Raw genomic sequence first — 23355 nt, forward strand, 5'->3', positions numbered from 1 at the left:
CCAAAGATTCAGCAAACATGTATCTAATTACATTTAGAAGGTCCTAGAAATATTTAACATGGATAACTCGAAGCCAATGAGTGTCCCAATGGGAAGTACTTCAAGATTCGAGAAATGAGTGAGGCAAAAATGAGGAGAGCCCTTTATGCCTCGATTTTTATTAAGGCCGCTCTTGGGATGATGAAATAGAATATGATTCTTATTTCGTTCTATTTATAATGGAATGATGGATGGAATAGAAAGAAAGTGCCAAAAAATTAAAATTTCATTTCCTAACTTTATTTCGTTTAAGGTAATTCCATTCCATCGTACTAAGAAAGACCTAAGCACGTTTTAGTGGCATATACACATGACCTAATACTGCTATTTGCTCACGCAGTGGTTGCAGCATTATATCTTGCGACCCGCATCAGTAATGATAAAATACACACAGTATTTGATTGGATTCATATACCGCATACGGTTAGAAGTGTTTATTGAGAGTTTTCGAATTGTGTATTCGGACATTATGCATTTTTTGAATACGTGTGGCAGCTCACACTATATAGAGTGCTGATGGTAGAGAGAGAGAGAGAGAGAGAGAGAGAGAGAGAGAGAGAGAGATGACATTAGCTGCACTAGCGTTCATGATGGGCCTGATGGCAGATGCAGTACTAGCGTTCATTCTTAAGGTAGTCAGCAAGATGACGTGTTACCACGCCCGTCTAATCAGTGACACGCCAGTACAGGTCGAGAATCTGGACAGGGACAGCCACGCCTTCCATGCCTTCTTGAAGGACACGGTGATGATACGGAACAAGAACGAGCGGATGAAGCTGGTGCGGAAGGAGACTACCGATGCTGTTTATGATGTCGAAGACATCATGGACACCTACTTGGCAAAGTTCGAAGAAGCAAACCGGATGAATTGCTGTGGTCCAGAATTCCTGCAGATTCTCCATACAACTGGCAAGAAGATGGAGGAGATCAGCGGCAGGGTCGCACAGTTGATAAAAGATACCAACACCCACACCTTCGATGAACACCAAAATGAAAGCCCACCTGAGGTTACATTTCTACCCCTTCGTTTATCACATTTTTAGGTATATTCTTCTTCATACGCTACTACTTTTACGTATCAACCACTAAAAAAATGGTTTTAATTAAATAATAATAGTACTACTTAAAAAAAAACTACTTAATATGGTGTGGTGTGGTCTTTACGATAAAAAATAAATAATTAGTTATGATGTGAAATGGCGTGATACTTTATGGTATGTTCTTTATGATAGTGGTTTGAAATATATGAGTTATGAAAATCAAATGTAAGTTACTTATTCTTGTTAAATTCTAACCAAGCATGTATAGTTTTTTGTAGCCAGCTTGTTGAATTCCAACAATGTTGCTTCCTCTCCGCGTGTATCTTAAATGTTGTCACTAATCAAGTGTGAGTTAATAATTTAATACATACTACGTATCAATTTGCTATTTTGGAATGTTTATAATTAAAAATCCAATTTAAATTTTTTTTGCATTATACTCACTTTCTATCATACTCTAATATACTCTAGATTAATCTCTCTTACTTTTCTCTCTATCCACCTAAACTATTTATTATCATTATCCCAAAACGAGTGCAAAAAAAAGAAGTGCTTCAAGCTAGTAACGTGGGACGGAGGGAGTATAAAAGCGGATCTACATTCCATTAACTTTTTCTACCACTTTTTATTACACTTTTTAAACATACACCGAATCAAAGTAAGACTTTAAATTATGGATAAAGAGAGTAACAATTTTCATAACCAACTTTACACCAAATCCACCGTGCTAGCAACCATGACCCTTTTGAAATTCAACGTTGGGTATAGCTTTTTCATATTACCAGTGCATCCATAAGCCTCAATGATAGTATATGACAGTCCAAGCCATCCACCCTTTAAGGGATTCCCTCAAAAACCAACTTAATTTTGTTAATTTATCCCAACTTCCCAAACATGCGAATTGTGAAAAATTACAGCAGCCACACGAGGTAACAAAAGTTCTAGACCGTGAAAATGTTCTTTTGCAAGATCTGGTCAAGTCCCCTAGTGCGAAGACCTGTTCCACTATCGGCCTTCAATGCAAAAGCATTCGACCCATTTGTTTAATGCATAAGATGTCATTAAATAAACCATGATATTAATGTAATTTATTTCAATATTAGGGTTCGAAGTGGATCTGGAGTTTTTGTATACGTGCATGAGTAACAGCACAAGTATATGTACGCTCGAAACAACTTTTAATATACAAACCCCTTACTTACTAAAAGTAGCAAAAATGAAATGAGACATTTATTAGGGACCGTCCAAATAAGAAAATACTCTGAGACAATTAATGGAGACCGGGAGGAAGTATACTTTAAGCTTTATAAATAACAATCCCACTTGAAAACTAACAACTCCTAAGAAACCATATATTATCTTGATCTCATTCTTGCATCCGCTTAGCATCACCTATCATTTTGTTCAAGTTAGCTTCAATTTCTTTAAGGTAACAATCTTATTAAACATGTAATTTGGATTCTTCCTTTGAAGCGTCTTCTGAAGTTGCATGATCTCCATCTCCAATAAGTGTTGAATTGCAAGAATTTATTTTTCATTTTATAAATTTGATTTTTTTATTAAAAATAATATATTATACTAATAATTTTTAAATAAAAAATAGAAATTTAAATTATACTATATTTTTTTATAATTACTGTAATTTTTAAGAAATTTAATTATGTAATATTTTATATAAGTAATTTTCGAACTCTATAAATACTTATACATTTTAAATTATAACTGGAGATCTTTAATGGAGTGGTTTTCCTTTTTAATTGGTGTTCAATTTTATAAAGTAATTGATAATTAAAAATTAAGAGGAGATGTATGAATCGTGGATGTTTTAGGTTCTAGCACTAGGGATTTAATTTCTGGCCAATGAATTTTAGCGCCAATGATACCTGAAGGTTTGGACATTTTTACACATGTGACTAAAATTGTTAGTGCAGAGTTCCGAACTTCCGATTGAGCTGAGTATGAATGTTTACTTCATGTCTGTTGAAAATCAACAACACTCATAAATCAAACCCTAATTGCAAAGACTAAAACTCAGTTTTGGGTATAAGCGGTACTCTAGGATCTTATTAAACACTCGTCAATGGTGTACGTAACACCAAATACACGGCACAATAGTGTACACAACACCAACACACATGGACGGATCTATTTGAGCATCACAAGGGGCAATTGCCTCAGCTAAAAAAAATTATTTATATTATTTTGATCATTAATTTTTAAAATTTTTGAAATTTTCTCTATATATGCCCCTTCTCTAATTCTTAAAATATCTTCATATGTATTCTTGCCCCACCTATATAGAATTCCTAGATTCATCCCTGCCAACACAACACTATGACTCTTGGAGGACACACCTCACAAGACAACCCGAACTAGATGAGAACACACCTCACTCTTGAGCACTGACTCTCTAAAATCAGAGAATTTCTAGTTAGTACTAATTAATTTAATAATACAAATTGCATGACCACAAAATATCTCCTAATTAATTACTATTAATTAGTTCAACCTTTACTCTTGATTTCTCGAGAATCTTCGACAAAGTCGGTGATGACTTATTTCCAACACTCTCCCCTCGTCACCGACTTTCTTCTCCGCATGTTTAATTGTTCTTGTAGCCTCTGTAGCTTCGCAGTGTTGAGCTCTTCAGGATGTGTACCTTGACACGATTCTTTAGATAAGTTGGCTTCTCCAAATTCTCCTTTTCCGGCAATTGCTTTCTTTCGTTTTGTGCTTGATCTTTGAGCTTGTGATTTCTGCGACTCTTCTTTGGGCTCTAAAATCTTTTTTAGTTGCTTCAGCCTTGTCGCTACCTGATCCGCTTCAACCTTTGATATTTCTTTTTCTTCACCTTCAGCATTATCTTCTTGCATTTCCAGAAGCTTCACAAGTTGCTTGTCCGTCTTCTCTTCGATTTCTAGCAACTCCAGCTTTATTCCTCCATTTGCTTCTCTCCATGTCTCTCCTAATAAGTATGTATCCCACTCATCTTCAGTTATTAAAATTTCCAAAAATCTTCAAAATCCCCTTCTTCTTCTTCTTCTTCTTCTTCTTCTATAACAGTGGACGCCTGAGACTCCAACTCTCCGTCACTCAAAATAGCTAATGCTTCCATGTTTCATTCTTCTTCATCCGGTGATGCTCCGCTAGTTATCACTGCATATGACTTTCTATTGGCTTATTCTACGACCGACAATACATGGCTATGTGGCCCTTCTTCCCACAATTATAACATATTCCATCAAATCTTCTTGATTGATGAGATTCGATGCTCCAACAATCTCTACATTCTGCTCCCCCTAGTTGAGAGCGTCTCTCCTCTCGATCATCTTCTTCTCGTTCACGCTGATGAAAAAACTCCAACTACAATTACAATCAAAGCTGCTATATATGTAAATCACATATGCAAGCTAAAGCAACAAACAAATAAGCTTCCTCAAACGGCTCTATTTTCTTCCAACAAACTAAGCTTTTCTGCTGCTGTTGTTTCACTTTTAGTCTTCATGCTTTGAGCTGAGTGTGGACTCAATCTCACAATGTCCTATTCCAAAAAATTGAGACTATAGTTATATATGGTTCAACTGTAAGGACTAAGAAATCGTTAATTCCTGTAATTTGTTGTACCCACATCTCTTTGAACTGAAAGTGAACTTCTGTAACAGACTCGACGGCCAAGAAATGACAAAAATGTGGTGGGCTTTTCGGACGTGATAGAAGGCCTCATACAACGTCTGTCTGAAGAAAGCGAGAAACTCGATGTCATTTCTCTGATTGGTATGTTTGGACTGGGCAAGACGACGCTGGCATGGAAGATTTTTAATCATCCTACAATCACCTCAAAGTTCCACACCCGCATATGGCTTTCTGTTTCACAACGCATCACCGAGAAAGATATCTTTCTACGCATTCTCGAAAATTTTACCACTCCAGACGAATGCACTCGCATGAAAACACCCGATGAATTAGCTGATATGGTTGCCGATTATCTGAAGAAGGGCAGTTTCCTATTAGTGATGGATGATGTTTGGAGCGTAGATGATTGGAGTAAGCTTCGCACGGCTCTGCCGTTGGATGAAAAAGCAAGTAAAGTCTTGATCACCAGTCGTCAGGAGGATGTGGGAATCATTGCTAGTAAGCCAAGACCTTTCGTGCCATTGCGCGCCTTTGAGCCAGAAGAAAGCTGGGAGCTGTTCCGGCTGGAGGCACTCGGCAGGCTCGAATGCCCTGCTGGACTGGAAGTCGTCGGGAAAAAGATTGCAGCTGATTGCGGTGGACTGCCACTCGCGATAGTAGTCATAGGGGGCATCCTTTATGAGACATCAGCCTCAGATGTGGATACGAGACAAAAGAAGTGGCAGAAGGTGTCCGAGCATGTGACCACATACCTCAAAGATGATAAGAAAAACCGCATGAAAATATTCATATCTTTGAGTTGTGATAATCTTCCTTACCACTTGCGAGAGTGCTTTCTTTATCTAGGGCTGTTCCCAGAAGACCATGAGATCTCAGCTTCAAAGTTGATCCGCATGTGGATTGCTGAAGGCTTCATACAACAGAAGGTTGCACATATTACATTGGAAGAGGTTGGACAAGAATATTTGAAGGAGCTTATTAACAGAAACTTGGTCAAAGATGTCAAGTTCAGAGCTGATGGTAATGTTAAAACATGCCAGATTCATGATACCGTGCTTGATTTCTGCCGCACTGAAGCCCAAGAAGAGGATTTTCTCCAGGAGATCAAGTTCAGCCAAAACGGAAAATGCGTACCTCAAATCTCTGAGAGGTGCCGCCGTCTTTCTCTTCATTCTGATTGCAAGCGCTATGTCTCAACAAAACATTATGCTCCTCGTGCCCGCTCATTTGTTTGTTTCTCCAAGGATTCCTTGGACCTGTCTGCGAAAGAAAGCAAAAGACTCATTAAAGCATTCAAGTCTCTCAGAGTTTTTGATGTTCAACCCTTCAAATTCAAGGAAATTGATTCTGACCTCTACCGTTTGACTCATATGAGGTACATTGCCCTGTCCATCATGTCGTCGATGCTTTCTCCACGCTTCGACAAGATTTGCAAGATGCAAACTCTTATCATCAACACCACATCTCCTACCCTTAATGTTAAAGCCAACATATGGAAGATGAAGCACTTGAGGTTTTTCAAGACTAATGCCTCTGCTACCTTGCCCAAGCCCAAGTCCACTGATTGTGCAAATGAGCTTCAAACACTCAGTTTAATCTCAGTGGAAAGTTGCAAGGGACTTGATAAGAGTGCTCCAAATCTGAAGAGATTGGGCATCCGTGGGAAACTAGTCATGCTTTTCGGAGAAGGTGGAGATTTTGATAGTTTGAGGAACATGATACATCTTTCAAAGCTAAAACTAGTTAACGATGATGTGGCAGAAGAAGCAGAGGAACCGAATTGCCTTCCTACAGGTGATCGATTCCCATCTGGAATTACAAGCCTCACAATGTGCTCGACTTCCCTCAGATGGAATCAAGTTTCTACTCTCGGAACTCTTGAGAAGCTTGAGGTGCTCAAGCTAAAATGTCGTGCATTTATCGGGAACTTCTGGAACCTAGAAGATGAAGATCTAGGTTTTCCCTCTCTTAAGTTGTTGCACATTGAAGGGACTGATTTAGCAACATGGAACGCTAAATCCCGTCACTTCCCCAGACTTAGAGGCCTAGTGCTCAAGGACTGTGACAATCTTCGTGAAATTCCAATCGGTCTGGCTGAAATACAGAGCTTCAAGATGTTGGAGTTGACTACTTGCCCGCTTGCAGTAGACCATGCCAGGGCTATTGCTGACAAAATAAAGACATCTCCTGAAGGCTTTGAATTCAAGCTCTCCATCTTTCCTACTCCTCCTCCTGAGTGATCATGATTCGTTTTGCATTGCATTGCCAGGTGAGTTATCTTTCAAATGCTTAATCTTTTTATAATCTCATGCTAATTGATTACATCTCTTTCACTTGTCTTTTGCAGCAGCGGTCTCACGTTCCAAGCGTATGAGGTAGAGTTTTTGCAACCTAAACTTTTGCTAGATCTCTTGTTACTTTTGTTGTTTCAATGGTTGATAATTGATATCTACTTTGCATTAATCAGGGGCTGGTGCAGTGTGGCTGGCTGTGTTCTTCGTATTGTTAATTGTTATGTTGATCTGCTTCCCTTAATCTTCAATAGTGGTGCGCGTTTGTTTGCGTTGGAATAAATGTATATATGTTGAACTTGCAAAAATTGTTTTGTGGTGTTGTATTATATTGTAGTGAGTTTATATTTTAAGTATTTCATCCGTTGCAGTATTCCTATTGTTCTTGATTTATTCCCTCTGTGATTGTTTTGTGTTTGCAGATTGTTCATATCTGCATGCCTATGTTGAAAAGTAATTTGAGTAACTAAATCATCAGTTCATGCATATATTCATTTATGCACTCACTGAAATTATAGTCATGTATCTCCTTTATTTTGATTAATGTGTTCGACTATATTTATATTTAGAGGCACCTATAAATGCCTTTGTCATCTCTTCAATTTCAATCATTCATAGTCATATTCACAATCTAGCCAAATATATCCATATTATGTTTCTCTAAATATCGAGGCTAACTCGTCAGGTTAATTGGACTGAAAAATGCATAAAAATGATATAAGGATGCATTTTTCAGTTCTATTGGAACTATTTCTTCACTACATTTTTTAGTGTGCCCTTTTCAATTAGACATTCTGAAAAAAAAAAAAAAAATGTGTCATATAGAGAGAGTATGATTTAGAAAATAAAACAAAATGAAATGGCTTACTGGATACATGAAATTTGAAAGAATATAACGTCTGATTTTTTAGTGTTTTATGGATGGAGTTATTTTACCACAACATTTAGTATCACTGTGCCGAGTGTAAACTACTTCAATTTGAAGGCCCGTTTATATGGAGGCCCAGCGGTTCAAGAGATTGGTGTTAAAGAGTTTACTTGGATCAATAGAGAAAATTGTAAATGGTTGGTGATGGATAGCCTTCAAATAGAAAACAAAATACTTTTGTGGAACATGATATATCCATCCATTCATATTACGTTTACTCTCATTTTTAATAACTTTAATCATTTACTCTGAATTCAAAACTAAAAAGTATTTTCTACTTGCCTTTTTAAATACTCCATATGTATATATTTTGTTTAAATTACATATTAATCACAAAACAATAGAATATAATACATAAATACAATAAATATACCACAATAACATAAACCATAAATATAGTTATATACCATCATTTCCATTCTAAATATCTACTAAATAAAAACTAGTAAGAAGTTAATTAAGCACAGTCCAAAAGCATTTAAATAAACATAGGGCCTAAAAAATCCAACCCAAACTATTGGAAATTATATTATGGATTTCGAATGAATTTAATGTCCGATTTGTCTGTGAAAACCAAAGATGAAGTTATTTGCAAACACACAAATACAAGGGCTGAAATAGGAAAAGAAGAAGAAAAAAAAAAAACCATTCAAATGCCAAGAAACAAAAAAATATATCAGCTTAAAGTTATGGAGTGATATCCACCTCCACTATATTTGAGGTTAAACCCGAATTTCTGATCTTTGTTGCAATGCGTTTCGTTGTTACCATCTTAAACTTGTTCAATTTCTTCATCAACTCTTCTGGGAGGGTCTCGAGATGTGGGCAGTTGATACTTAGTTGTCCCAAACTCCACATTGCATCTTCTCCAACTTGTATCTTTCTAAGATTCCACAACTCCTTCATGTGTAGGATTTGGAGTCGGAAAAAGGCGCGGTCGCTGATCACCATTTCTCGACCAGTGTATGCATTCTGCAGTTTGAGGCGTCGCAGGCAGGGCAACTTCTCTAGTATCGGCATGGGGTCTTCGTCAAGACATGTATTTACCAAAGCCATGTATTTGATATAAGGGAAATTATCCGCACTTGGTAGCTTCGATAGGAGCCCATCGAGTTTGATTGTATCGAGTCTCTCTAAAACACCAATCTCGTCCAAACAAGGCATGCTTCTGAAACGAAACCCTCTCAAGATAAGGTCACGGAGGTTCCCCAACTTAGCCAGTGATGAAAAGAGCTTGCCTACATCGGAGTTTTCATCAACTTCTTCTATGCCCAATTTTCGGAGACGAGTCATTGTCTCTAAGCTTGAGCCCTCATATGTCCAATCATGAATACAGATGTAAGCTAGGGTCTTAAGATCTTTTAGCGAGTCTATTTTCAAAGGCTTCCGGAAAATCACATCGGACATGTAGAGATGACAAAGGCTACACATTTCCTTGATAATATCCGGCACCTCCACCATAAAGTTTAGAGCTATATCGAGAACATCAAGCCTTTTCAAGCCCTCCAACGATCGCGGGATCTCTTGTATGTAATTGTTTCTCAATCCCAAATACATTAACCCACTCAATATGCTGATACTTTCTGGTAAAGTCTTCACTCCAAAATCTTCCATGTCAAGTATTTTGAGTAGTTCAAAACTCTCCCAATAAGACGGGCTAACATCGTCCAAATAGCAACCACCTCCATGGAATAGGGCTAGGAAATAATTCTGAGGAAGCAAATGGCTAGCACCCTACGTGCTAGGAAATGTGCTCGGAAAACTCTATTTTTCCTAGCACTTTGGGGTTTTCTTAGCATTTCGGTGCTAGGTAACAGTGTTTTTTTTTAGTGACTCATCTATATAATTATGGATAACCCTCCCTTCAATCTTAGGAATGAGTGACCCATGTATAATAGAGGTCTCGAGCTTGGAGAAGAGGAGTAACAACGAAACACAAAGTTTAGAAATTCGGACTTAATTTCCAACATATTTTAGATGGATACCAGTCCTTGATTTAAATAAAAATATTTTATTTGTTGGCATTTGGATCTTGGTGTATTCAAATTCTGTGTAGTACTAATGTTAAAAGAGAGCCTTGATCATTTACGTACTTGATCAGATATATCATATATGTGGCTGCTGATTAAATTCTTCAAAATTTTAAATCCAAAGGTGTGCATTTGTGGATTGGCATATATAGTTACAAAATAGTTAATCTTAATGATGGTTTCAACTTTCAATAATTCACATCAAAAGTCTCCTCTAATTATAAATCTCTTGAATTGAATTAGGTGTAGCAATCATCTTAATTTATGGCCAACAATTTGACCTTCAATTAAATTGTGCTATCGAAATTTGTAAAATAGTAGTAGTAATTTATTAATCTAGACAACGCTTATAGCATGTTCATCCGAATATTTTTCTTATCAAAAATTTAATTTAATAATACATCCTTACACGACACCCTGGCGTAGCCATTATTACATGTTCATCCCAATAATTTTCTTATTAAAAATATAATTTACTAATAAATCCTTACACGACACCCTGGCGTAGCCATTATTACCTCATTAATAATGGGAATATATAAATGTATAAGTCTAAAACAGCTAAACTAATTATTATTATTATTATTATTATTATTATTATTATTATTATTATTATTATTATTATTATTATTATTATTATTATTATTATTATTATTATTATTATTATTATTATTATTTCCAATTAATTTGATCATATTAATTAAGTCCATGGCCATGGATTTGTCATTTGTTGTTCAGAATCCCTTCATACTCTCAAAATAACACTCTCTATAGTTCAAATCACAATCGCCGTTGTAGATTTAGGAAAAGAGTTGAATAGGAAAATCGATTCCTCACCGCCAAAGATAAGAAGAAATAATCACAAAAAGGTATACTCTATTTTCTTTTTGTTTCGGTTGTTTTGTGGAGTATACAATTTTGAATTTCTTCTCTTCAGAAACATGATCCAATCCTATTCACTCTTTCTAAATCTTTAATCAATGTTTTTCGAAGAAGATTGTGCTGTCAAATTAATGCTTCTACAAATTATTGTTTCCATTTGTTATTATGCGTTTGCTAATAGTAACTTTCAGCTTCGTATTAGTATTAAATTAAAGCAAAGCACCAGAAATGAGAGAAGTAAACTTTGTATGATCAAGATTCATTTTTTTCGAATTCACTAGATTCGAATCGGATCTAAAGTCTATCCTCAAATTTTAGATCTGAATTTTAGTTTTGCACTCATTTTATATTGTCATTTAAGAGATTAACTAATACAGATCAAGGAGAGTGATCAATTGCTAACTTACTCTCTAGTTGCTAATGGTCTAAAATTTTTCACATGTAATTTTCATTTTTATTAATTAAATTGAGAAAGATAAAAAAAAACTACCAAATTAGGGTCTTTGATGAAAATGTTAATATACTGTTTTGAAAATATCAATATAATGCTCTGAGAATGTCAACACATTGCCTATGTCAATACATTGCTTTAAGAATGACATTCTACATGTATTATATTTACATATTTTATATACTATGTTGGCATTTGTTGCTGTACGAAAAAATTGAAAATTTTTGAATTTTTTTTTTCAAATTTTGACACCGGAACATATGCAAGTGAGATCTCGTTAGAATCCTTATGAAATTATCTTTAATTTGATATATGGTGCGAAAATATAATTTAAATCGAGAAAGTTAGCAATTAAATATGCAATGTTACACTTCCCTACAAATCAAATAGGAGAACTCATCCCAAAAGACTAGTCTGTTAGTAGAGGAAGTCTATTTAGTCTATATACCCCACAGTAGTTGTTCTCAGAACCGATATGGGAATTGAGTCCACGCCATTTCAAAGTTTGCTAGTTTATTGAAATTAATTAAGTTGATAGACAATAGTATTAAATTTTACATTTAACTCTGGCATAAAATTGAAGTGTAAAAATGAACCAAAGTGATTATTTGGAGTTATTGACATTTTATTTCTGTGTACCACAATTTTGGTACATGCAGTTTGGCCGGAAACATGTCGGAGGGCATCATCTTAGGGGCGATGATTAAAGTGGAGAATTTTCTGGATGAGTCTGAAGGTATAATTACCTATGACGAGCAGATCCTAAAAGAGGTAGTAAATGAGCTGAGAATGATGCTGAAATTCTTGAGCGACAAGGAATCGGGAGAAAGGAGCAGACTAGATGATTTGGTAGCTGAGTTTGCCGAGATGGCTCAATTTTCAGTGAGCCAACTAAGTCTTATTGCAGTAGTCTCCAGTGCCCGAAACTGGCTGAGGAAGCTAAAAAAGTGGATTATGGAGTTTGGAGAAACAAGTGTTGAAGAAGAAAGAGACAAAGGTATCGTGGTGGGCTTGGAGAAAGACGTGCACCAGCTTATTAGTAGAGCAATTATTTCCGAGTCGGGCTCCAGAACTATATGTATCAAAGGCATGATTGGTTCGGGAAAGACAACTCTAGCGAGACAAGTATACAACCATCCGGCCGTCGTTGAAAAGTTCAAGCACCGCCGTGCATGGATAAGCCTTTCTCGTGACACAAGTGAAAAGGAGGTGCTCGTTGAACTCATACACAAGCTTGGGTATACACATGATGGAGATTCGTTGTTGCTCGAGGATATTGACAACTGGAGTCTCCAAAGTAAGCTTTGGGATAGCCTGCTAGGAATACCAACTTTCGTAGTTCTTGACAACGTATCGCCAAAAATGAACTTGGATATCATCGATCGTGCTATTTCGCCTTCAGGTATGTAGAATTAATTCATATTTTGGTAGAAATAGAAATTTAAATGTTTTTTTACATGGCGGACGCAGAAAATGACATTACTAGGGGCAATATTTTGAAATTTTTTGTCTAGAAGTTTATTTTTGAGTAATTTAGATTATTAATAGGGGATTTTGTATAAATTATATAAAATTTGGATAAATTTTTAAAATAATTATTAGAAAAATATTAAAATATCCAATTCATTTGGGGCTTAAGCCCCTTGTAGGTTCAATGTAGTTCCGCCATTTATTACATGTCACTGTATTCATATCAAAATCACATCGTACATCCAATATATATCTATATAGGTTAGCATTAGGGTGCTACCTTAATTAAAGTCACAACATACATCCAATCTTATGCTGCCACGTGACTTGAAAAATGCAATATACATTTATATAAGCTATAGATTAATTTTGGCAGATTGCATTTTTTATTGTTGAGTTTTGCATTTTAGATATAGACTATTTAATTTTGCATTTTAGATATGGACGGATTGCATTTATTTATAGTTTATTTTGCATTTTAGACAATTTATATTAAAATGCAAAACTCAACAATATAAAATACAATTTGCCTGTAACGCAATATGCGGAAATGCATACATATCTTCACAAATGTATATTGCATTTTTCGTGCCACGTGGTAGCACATGATTGGATGTACGTTAGCACTCTAATTAATCATCCACCCTAGTGCTCCCCTATACACACACACACACACACATATATATATATATATATATATATATATATATATATATATATATAGGGATGTGATCCATTGCTAACTTATCTTAAGTTAACTTGTTAACCATAAATCAATGTATTAAAAATGTCAACACAATTATACTAAAATGTCATATAAACTTAAGTTGGTATTTTAATACATTATGTTGACATTGATATTTAAATGTCAACATAGTTTATTAAAATGTTAACACAAATGTGTTGACATTTTAATGTGATCGTGTTAACATTTTTAATACACTACGCTGTTGAGTTAGCAAGTTAGCAATTTAAGAAAAGTTAGCATTTTAACGCACTCCTAAGCTAAATATTTTTCAAAGTCTATTCTTAATACAAAAATGCAGAACCAAGATACGGAGGTCATTTTTAGGTCATCGTAAGATTATTCTTACGTCATTATGGTAAGGATGACATAAAATAATCTTAACATGACCTCAAACCTGAATTTTATAATATATGACCTAAAACTTCTTTATAATGACCCTTCGTGTTTTTGTTTAATTATTGACCATTAGATTGTCAAATCTCATGGTCAGTATTTGGTCTGAATTTTGTATTGAGATCGATTTTGTATTGATCGTTTTCCTATATATATATTTATGCAGCCATGGAAAGTAGGTTGCTGTTAACCAGTTGCTATTCAGTCATACCAGATTACTGCTATACTTATGAGATGAAAGCTTTGGATCTTGAAAAGAGCTGGCAATTGTTTTTAAAAACATTTGATAAATTTACAAGTGATGAGAACAAATTCTCAAAGGAGTTGGAGAGGAAGGGCAAAGAGATGTTGAAACAATGTGGGGGGTTGCCGCTAGCTATAGTAGATGTTGGAAGACAGAAGGCAGAGCAAAAACTTTCAGGGATTGAATTGGAACAACTTTTTGATTCAGTAGATTTTAGTGGAACATTGAAGTTATTGGAACCAATGTATCATGAATTGGATGAAGATCTAAAGCCTTGTTTCTGGCATATGTCCTTTTTTAAGGAAAATGCAATAATGAAAGAAGAAAAGTTGCAACAGATTTGGGATATAAATGGATTGAAATTTGGGTCATGTTCACAGTTAGCTAGTCAATCCGTTATTGAAGTCGTGCACCCACGCCCAAGGTTTGCTGGAGTGAAAAGTTGTCGCATCCATCTTCTACTTCACAGGCTATCCATCGAAAAAGCAGAGGAGAAAATGGGCTTTGAGATCTTAGGGAGCAATGTAAGTAATCGACCCTCGCGGAGTCCTCGTCATCGTGTTATTCGTTGTGGCAGAGAGAAGTTTAGTCACTCCACGAATCAAGACAAACAACTTTCTTCTCTCATCTTCCATGGAGGTGGTCGCTACTTGGACAATGCTAGCCAATCGTATTGGAAGAGTTTTGAACTCCTCAAGATACTCGACATGGAAGATTTTGGGGTGAAGACTTTATCAGAAACTATTGGCACATTGACCGAGTTAAGATACTTGGGATTGAGAAACAATTACGTACAAGAGATCCCACACTCGTTCGGGGGCTTGATAAAGCTTGAGGTTCTCGATATTGCTCAAAACTTTCTGATAGAGGTTCCGGATATTATCAAGGATATGAGCAGCCTTCAATATCTCTACATGTGTGATGTGATTTACCGGAACCCTTTGGAAGTAGATGCGCTAACGAATCTTAGGACTCTAACCCACATCTCAATTTTCGATTGCACATTTGAGGCCTCGAGCTTGGAGAAGATGACTTGTCTCTATGAATTGGGCATTGAAGAAATGGATGAAAACTCGAACGTAAGCAAGCTCTTTGCATCATTGGCTGAGTTGGAGAGTCTTTGTAAACTTACCTTGAGAGGGTTTCGTTTTAGGAACATGCCATGTTTGGACGAGATTGTTCTTCCATATAGAGTCTCTGAGCTCACGCTGAATGGGCGCCTAGCTAGGCTGCCAAGCCACGATATTATGTATCGAATTTCATCCATGTCTTTGGTAAATACTTGTCTTGACGAAGATCCCATACCAGTACTAGAGTACCTACCCCTCCTAATCCACCTCAAACTGCGAAATGCATACATTGGCAGAGATATGGTGATCACAAGTTTAAGCGAGGTTCAATTCCTCTACATCAGTGAGATGTGGAATCTGAGAAATGTACAATTCAGAGAAGGTTCAATGTTTGAGCTCAAGCAACTCGAAATCGAGAACTGTCCACATCTAGAGACTCTCCAACATGGAAGGGAGTGGAATCTGAAGAAGTTTAAGATGGTAACAACCAAGCAAATTGCAACAAAGATCATGAATTCAGACTTCGTCTCCGGTATTTTGGAGGTGGACATCAGTCCATAATTTGAAGGAGATGTATTCTATTTATTGGGATGTATTTTTTGAGATTGTTATATTCTTGCACACATGATATGAAAAATAACGAGCTGAATGCATCACCGCAGCCTGATCGAACGTCGCCAGCAGCAAATGAGTAGGACTAGGCCGTCGAAGATTGATCAGCCCAAGCGAATCAGATCCCGACCCATGATGTATAAGGACTTCGTCAGCAAATAAACCATGGATTTCCTTTAGATTTATTGCATGTTATTTACCTTATTTTTGTTGAACTATTTTAGCGATGACGCATAAGAGCGTGATAGGGTTGACCATCTACAAAAAGGGGGAAAAGGAACAAGTCAGCACCGTCACAAAAGGTGGAAAGGATAGAAAGTGTGTGATCTCAAATGGTGCTGCGAAAGTATATAAAAGTCACAGGTGAGGGTACGAGGGTAACGTCGCGTCCAAGGTTCCCGTTCTTAAGGCAACTAGTCGTGCGTCTTCTGTTCGCGTTTCGTCGAATTCCCACATACTCTAACGGCCTTATACTAGTCCTTCTACATCTCTATTGTTGGTACAAGCGCTGTGATCGTAGCTAAGTCATGTTAGGTTCCAAACATACTAGGTTCCAAAAGTCCAAGTCTAAGCATAGCAATATTTGAACATAGTCTCACGCAATCACATTCGCATTTCACAAACTTTCACAAGTTCTCATGTAACATTCAACAAATCATTCAAGAAGCATCGCTTCGCATTCATAATATTTCTAGCACATAAAGCATGCTTTCACAAGTTCTCATATTCAACAAATCATCATTCAGAAAGCGTCACTTCTCATTCACAACATTCCCAAAAGCATCAAGTTTCAAGCACAAGTCACAAAATATCTAGTACCTCTTTCTTTGCGGTTGAACGAGACGAGTTGCGGTGTTGAGCCTTCCACATTTAGTTCATTTACACAAAAGATTATAAGGATAACCTAAAGTTTGAAAAAAAGACTCTTGGGTCCAGAGCGGAAAGAACTGAGGCTCTGATACCAACTGTAACAGCCCGCCCTCCTAGGATACAATAAATGCGGTGGCTGCCACCCGAAACCGGCTCAAAAGAAGTAACCATAGGCTAGGGTTTCATTTAAAGAGTGCTGACCAGAAGAAATGAAGGAATATCAGAGTATTTAATGCAACAACTTAACCTAGAAGTTTAAAGGAAGATAGATATCATAAATGACGATCAAAAAGTATCTGAAGGGTACGACACAATATCCAAGACAAGGTCACAAGAAAAGACTAAGGCCTCAAACCGAAGGCAAGATGCAAATATTCCCAAAAGAAATTCCAAAGAGTATCAAAATTCAGCGGAAAACGACCAAGAGAAAGAATAGTTATGTATGAAGACACAACTACGCTTGAAGTTCGACATATCCACATTAATTAGTTAAACTGCTCAACACCCGCCACCGCTCGTCATCATTCAACCTGCATATAAGAAAAACACATGCAGGGCTGAGTATTTTGAAATACTTAGTGAGCTCGTTGCCAAAACATTTATTAGGTTATGCCACCCTTACCAAGTGAACTCGAGTTTTAAGCAGTTATAAAAGATATATCACGAGTATCACAAAATATATTTTCATAGACTGGCCAGTCAAAATAACCTCCCATTTTCTCATCAAATAACAATCATTCCATGGTGCGACGAAAGTGTGGCCACACTTTTCGCCCACGAGACCGGCCGACTAGCAAGGACGGCTCTCGATCCCATCGTGTACACAGCCTGGTAGAGCTTGCGGCCCATACTCAGACCCGAATTCGTATAAGCAGATCAGATATCACATAAAAACAAACATAGGTATGGCATAACAGTTAAACCACCCTTATATCGCCCAACAACATTTAGATAAAATAAAAGAGAGAGTTTTTAGAGTAAAACCCACCTCGACTGCTTAGTTTTCAAGTAGTTTCGCTTTTTCGTTATCCGGCTTTGCAACCAAAGTTTCACCTTTTAATCACATAGGCACATATCACAAATTAGGTTCAATACTACTCTTACTCATGTATGTCTTATTACTTTTCCCTCTTCCCAACGATTTATCTTATCATCACTAATTAATCACGATCATGCTTATCACACAAGATTATTTAGCCATCAAACACACGCTACACAACACAACAACATACACACACGCCGCACACACACACACACACGGCACACACACACACATGGCACACACACACACACACGGCACACACACACATACATGTTCCCACACCCTTTTTTATCCCTCTTTCACTCAACCAAGATGCATGAGGGTTCAAGAAGACCGATTAATCGGTTAGAAGAAGAAAAAGAAGAAGTAGAAGAAGATCAAGCATAACTCTTAAACAAAAATACCTTTTTGAGAAAAACGATCGGTAGAAAACAAGTATTAGCCTTGATTCTTCAAAGTTCTTGGATTAAACTTCAATTCTTCTCCAAAAGATAGCAAAATATTGAGAGTAGAAGAAGAAAATTTGAGAGAGTGTATGGGAAGGAGGGGCCGAAAATATGGGGGCTAGGGTTGAGATTTTGGTTCTTATTTATAGAGTTCAACAAGATCTTTAGGTAAATAAATAGAATATTTGGTAAGATCTCATTCTCCACAAATTAAATAAATAAATATTGTGAAGTAGGGAAGAAGAATTAACAAAAATAGATTAGGGTACTAGGCATGAGATTTTCGAAAATATGGCCTTCCAAAAAGTCAAGATTTTGTTTTGGTATTTTTCCATATAGAATAAAATATCATGGAGCAAAATAAAAATAAGGAAAATCCTCCATGAAGCAAGGTAAGGGGCGATTTCTAGCCCTTTTAAATAAGGCATGAATTTTTGGAATATTAACTAGAATAGGGTATGACAAGATCTCTTGAAGTATGGAAAGAATTGGTAGAATAATTAAATTCTAGGTATGGAAGGAAATCAAACAAGGAATCAAATAAAATAAAAATAATTCTTTCCTTCCCAAGTAGAGTGATTTTCAAAAATCACAAATAAATTAAGGGGCTCGATTTTCCTCCTTTAGAATGAGGAAATAATTGGGTCTTGGATTTAATTTGGATAAATATCCCAAGAATTAAATTAAATCCGGAAAAATAAGAATTCCCTCTCCAAGGAGTCTAGGGTTCGAAAAGTTCAAGAATTGGGTGACAAGTATTTATGGAAATTTTCTCTAATATTCTCACTCACCCTTAGATAATTAATTTACCACATAATCTCACAAATAAATAAATCACATGTCACATCATTAAATCAATAAGTTTGACTTTTCAAACTTTCAACGCAAACCCTAGACTCAACTCGGCCATAGCATCACATGCAATAAATGCATTCACGACTCCACGTCATCAACAATTAATTCTAGGGCTCTAAAAATTAGGGTTCTAAATTCGGGATGTTACAATTACCATCTTAAACTTGTTCAATTTCTTCATCAACTCCTCTGGGAGGGTCTCGAGATGCGGGCAGTTGATATTTAGTTGTCCCAAACTCCACATTGCATCTTCTCCAACTTGTATCTTTCTAAGATTCCACAACTCCATGTGTAGGATTTGGAGCCGAAAAAAGCCGCGGTCGCTGATCACCATTTCTCGACCAGTGTATGCATTCTGCAGTTTGAGGCGTCGCAGGCAGGGCAACTTCTCTAGTATCGGCATGGGGTCTTCGTCAAGACATGTATTTACCAAAGCCATGTATTTGATATAAGGGAAATTATCCGCACTTGTATCGAGTTTCTCTAAAACACGAATCTCGTCCAAACAAGGCATGCTTCTGAAACGAAACCCTCTCAAGATGAGGTCACGAAGGTTCCCCAACTTAGCCAGTGATGAAAAGAGCTTGCCTACATCGGAGTTTTCATCAACTTCTTCTATGCCCAATTTTTGGAGACGAGTCATTGTCTCCAAGTTTGAACCCTCATATGTCCAATCATGAATAGAGATGTAAGCTAGGGTCTTAAGATCCTGTAGCGAGTCTATTTTCAAAGGCTTCCGACAAATCACATCAGACATGTAGAGATGACAAAGGCTACACATTTCCTTGATAATATCCGGCACCTCCACCATAAAGTTTAGAGCTATATCGAGAACATCAAGCCTTTTCAAGCCCTCCAACGATCGCAGGATCTCTTGTATGTAATTGTTTCTCAATCCCAAATACATTAACCCACTCAATATGCCGATAGTTTCTGGTAAAGTCTTCACTCCAAAACCTTCCATGCCAAGTATTTTGAGTAGTTCAAAACTCTCCCAATAAGACGGGCTAACATCGTCCAAATAGCGACCACCTCCATGGAAGATGAGAGAAGCAAGATGTCTGTCTTGATTGTTGGAGTGATTAAAAATCTCTCTTCCACATTGGATAACACGATGACGGGGATTTTGAGAGGGTAAATTATTTCCGTTGCTCCTTAAGATCTCAAAGCCTATTTCCTCCTCCGCTCTTTTGATTGCTAGCATGTGTAGTACTGGATTCCTGCTACACTTTTTTACTTCAAGTTCGAAGGGGAACTCGTGCACGACTTCAATAATTGATTCTTTAACTAAACCGGCACACGGTCCTTCACCCAAAAACCCTTTTCTATGTGTGTCTAATCCACTTGTAGCCCATATGTGTTCCAACTTTTCTTCCCTCATTATTGCATTTTCCTTTAAAAAGGACATATACAAGAAACATGGCTTGAGCTCCTCATCCAATTTATGATACATCGGTTCCAATAGCTTCACTGATTCACTCAAATCAATTGAATCGAAAAGTTGTTCCCATTCAATCCCCGAAAATCTTCTGCCTTGCAACATCTATTATAGCTAGCGGCAATCCCCCACATTTCTTCAACATGTCTTTGCCCTTCCTCTCCAACTCCTTTGTGAATTTGTTCTCATCACTTGTAAGTTTATCAATTGTTTTCAAAAGGCTTCACATTGTGAGTGTAATAGTTGCCTGAATACTCACCATCATAGCAACTTGTGCACACAATTCTACTGCCCTTGTCTGCATCTGATAAGATCAATTGATACAAAAAAAGACTTATTAGTACATCATATCAGGCTAATTAATTGTTACAAGAAAGTTTTTAATTTTAAGTGACAAATCAAAATGAAAAATAGTTTCTATTTTTAAAGGACAGATGTTGTATAATAGTATAATATGTTATACCGTGAAGAAGATCTCGCAAGATATAACTCAAATTAAATCCCTTGGACAAGTCGTCGAAAACGATGAAAATTCGCTTTCCTTGCAGGTGTTGGTGAAGCATCCGTCGTAAACTTCGATTGTCCATTTCCTCCAACAAGTAATCTCTTCCAATTAATTCCTTCTTTCCTACCACCATCTGTTGTATCAGTTCCACAAGTACCTCTTTGTAGCTCATGTCACTACAAAAGGACACCCACCCACGATGCTCGAACCGGCTGACAACGTCCTTATGGTTGTACACTTGCCTGGCAAGTGCTGTCTTTCCGATACCAATCATGCCTTTGATGTACCAAGCATTGTAGAGACATGACTCTTTTAAAATTACCTTGTCAAGCAACTTGTGCACATCTCCCTCCAATCCCACCACAACTAATTCGTCTTCGTTTTCTCCTCCAACATTTATCTTATCACCTCCAAAGTTCATTATCCGTGTTTTTATCTTCCTGATCTCATTCTGGAAGGTCTCGAACACGTGGTTGAAACTGAGATCGTCCATGTCCGTGTCCAAGTCCGCGACATCTTGAGCCATCTCGACCAAGTCAGAAATCAAGTATCTTAGTCCGCTCCTCTTTTCCGTTTCCAAGTCGCACAAGAAATCGTACATCTCGCCCAACTCGTCTATTATGTTCGCCACGGACGTGAGTGGCACACCGGCGTTTGTGTATGAAATGTCTTCCATCATCCCATAGATCACGTCCTCCGCCATGTTTGTGCTTCTAGAATAACTAGTACACTTAATAAGATCGTAACATTGAGTAAAAGTTGTTGAAAATTTTGTTAATCGAGAATGAGATTCACCCCATTATAGAAAAAGATTTATCAAATGTGATTACGTTTTATTGTGACAGAATAGAACAATTGTGTAATCGAGTGAACAGAAACGTAATGAAGACACAGATTTATGTGGTTCACTAACGTTGCGTTGGCTACGTCCACGGGCGTCCACATTGTTTTCAAAGTACAAAGTTATGCGCTCTACTTCTATATAAATAGGCACACAGACGACGGAGTAGACCCAATACAAAATTAAGACCTAAAATAGAAACATGTAATAGCGTCGGTCAGCGAGACTCCCGTTCGGCTAGCGACAAACCGTACAGATTCAAGGCATACTAACACGTTTTGTGGACGGTGAAAATGGAAATATTACACGATTGGATATGGAATGAGGGAATACTATTTACTCCTTCCGTCGATGATTAAATGTCCCATTTACGATCAGCACGGGTTTTAAGAAATTATTTGACTTATAAAGTAAAGTGGGTAGAGAAAGTTAATGGAACGTGGACTCAACTTTTATACATTGGTTTTATAATATAATAATATGAGTGGAATGAGTTAGTGTATTGTAAGTCAAATTATCAAATATAGTAAAAGTGAAATGAGACATTTATTGGTGAACGGCTGAAAAAGGGAAAATGAGATATTTAATGGCAGGCGGAGGGAGTAATATTTGGTCACTATTCTATTTTCTTAAGAATTTCCATATGTAGAATATGAATTTAGGGTCCAAGAATTTATGTTTTTAAATTCGAATATAGAAAGTTCCCAAATCTAAAGAGATTAATAACTCATTTTCTCTATTTAATAATGTGCATACAATTGAAATTAGTGAATCTTTTATAAGTAATTTCACAGCCTATCCAGATGCAATTTCACAGCCTATCCAGCCTATAATATAAAAAGAATAAAGTCAGCTATATTAATGTAAGCCATGTGAGAGGGAGGCAAGTGGATGCATCTATTACTTTAAATTAGTTCACAGTTTTACTGTAATACTCTTTCCATGAGGTAGATTTCAAATTTGAGTAATGGTACGAAAATTAAAAAGATTGTTTTGTAGTATGTTAATTGGAAAGAAAAAATATATATTCTAATACTTTAATATGATATAACTTTTTTTATAAATTAAAAATATAACTATCTATTTGCATGGCAGCTGTTTTTTACTAACATTTATTTTATCTTAATTAATTTCTTCTCGAATTTGAAAATATCTTAAACTCTAACCATAGATTTTAGGTTCAAACAATAAAATAATGGGGGAAAATAGCTGGCTTGCACAATTATAATAATGTGAGCCATGTGAAATAGAGGCATTTAAGTAAATCAATTCATTGTTTCACCAGCTGCTTGATTCAATGAATTCTATTAAGATCTAGAGAGGCTAAGTCTCCAAGTTCTGGTGGATTAGGTGACCATTAATCTTAATTTATAGTACATTTTAATAAAGTTAAATTATTAATTGATCTTTACAGTTTACACTGCACCCTGATGCAGCCAAGAAGAACACCTCATAAACAGTAACTAGTAATTCCTCCGTTCCAACTAAGTTAAGTCAACTTTTGGGCACGAAGATTAAGAAATTGTG

The 23355-nt window shown here is 36.6% G+C and overlaps 3 protein-coding genes and 1 pseudogene across 4 annotated transcripts; 2 read left to right on the top strand and 2 right to left on the bottom strand.

Annotated features, from left to right (window-relative positions):
• The first annotated feature begins 430 nt into the window (after nucleotides 1-430).
• On the top strand, nucleotides 431-7376 carry LOC125197176 (putative late blight resistance protein homolog R1A-3). Of its 2 annotated transcripts, none has more exons than XM_089057728.1 (4): nucleotides 431-1046; nucleotides 4742-6981; nucleotides 7063-7087; nucleotides 7180-7376. In XM_089057728.1, the coding sequence occupies exons 1-2, from the start codon at nucleotides 603-605 to the stop codon at nucleotides 6950-6952; spliced, it is 2655 nt and encodes an 884-aa protein (XP_088913854.1). In that variant the 5' UTR covers nucleotides 431-602; the 3' UTR covers nucleotides 6953-6981; nucleotides 7063-7087; nucleotides 7180-7376. The 2 variants fall into 2 exon arrangements, with proteins under 2 accessions (XP_088913854.1, XP_088913853.1); XM_089057727.1 differs by having other exon boundaries at nucleotides 432-1046; nucleotides 7060-7087.
• A 1242-nt stretch (nucleotides 7377-8618) lies between these two features.
• On the bottom strand, nucleotides 8619-9545 carry LOC148929827 (putative disease resistance protein At1g59620). Its single transcript, XM_089057046.1, has one exon. It carries the CDS (start codon nucleotides 9543-9545, stop codon nucleotides 8619-8621), a length of 927 nt encoding a protein of 308 aa, XP_088913172.1.
• A 1160-nt stretch (nucleotides 9546-10705) lies between these two features.
• On the top strand, nucleotides 10706-16434 carry LOC125193405 (disease resistance RPP8-like protein 3). Its single transcript, XM_048091188.2, has 3 exons — nucleotides 10706-10830; nucleotides 11954-12696; nucleotides 14072-16434. Exons 2-3 carry the CDS (start codon nucleotides 11967-11969, stop codon nucleotides 15778-15780), a joined length of 2439 nt encoding a protein of 812 aa, XP_047947145.1. The 5' UTR covers nucleotides 10706-10830; nucleotides 11954-11966; the 3' UTR covers nucleotides 15781-16434.
• A 2740-nt stretch (nucleotides 16435-19174) lies between these two features.
• LOC125195578 (putative disease resistance protein At1g59620) lies at nucleotides 19175-21690 on the bottom strand (annotated as a pseudogene).
• Nucleotides 21691-23355: the final 1665 nt, after the last annotated feature.

The sequence above is a fragment of the Salvia hispanica genome, chromosome 4, assembly GCF_029641045.1.
Source record: "Salvia hispanica isolate PSC_SH4W2 chromosome 4, Shi_PSC_v1, whole genome shotgun sequence".
NCBI lineage: Eukaryota > Viridiplantae > Streptophyta > Magnoliopsida > Lamiales > Lamiaceae > Salvia > Salvia hispanica.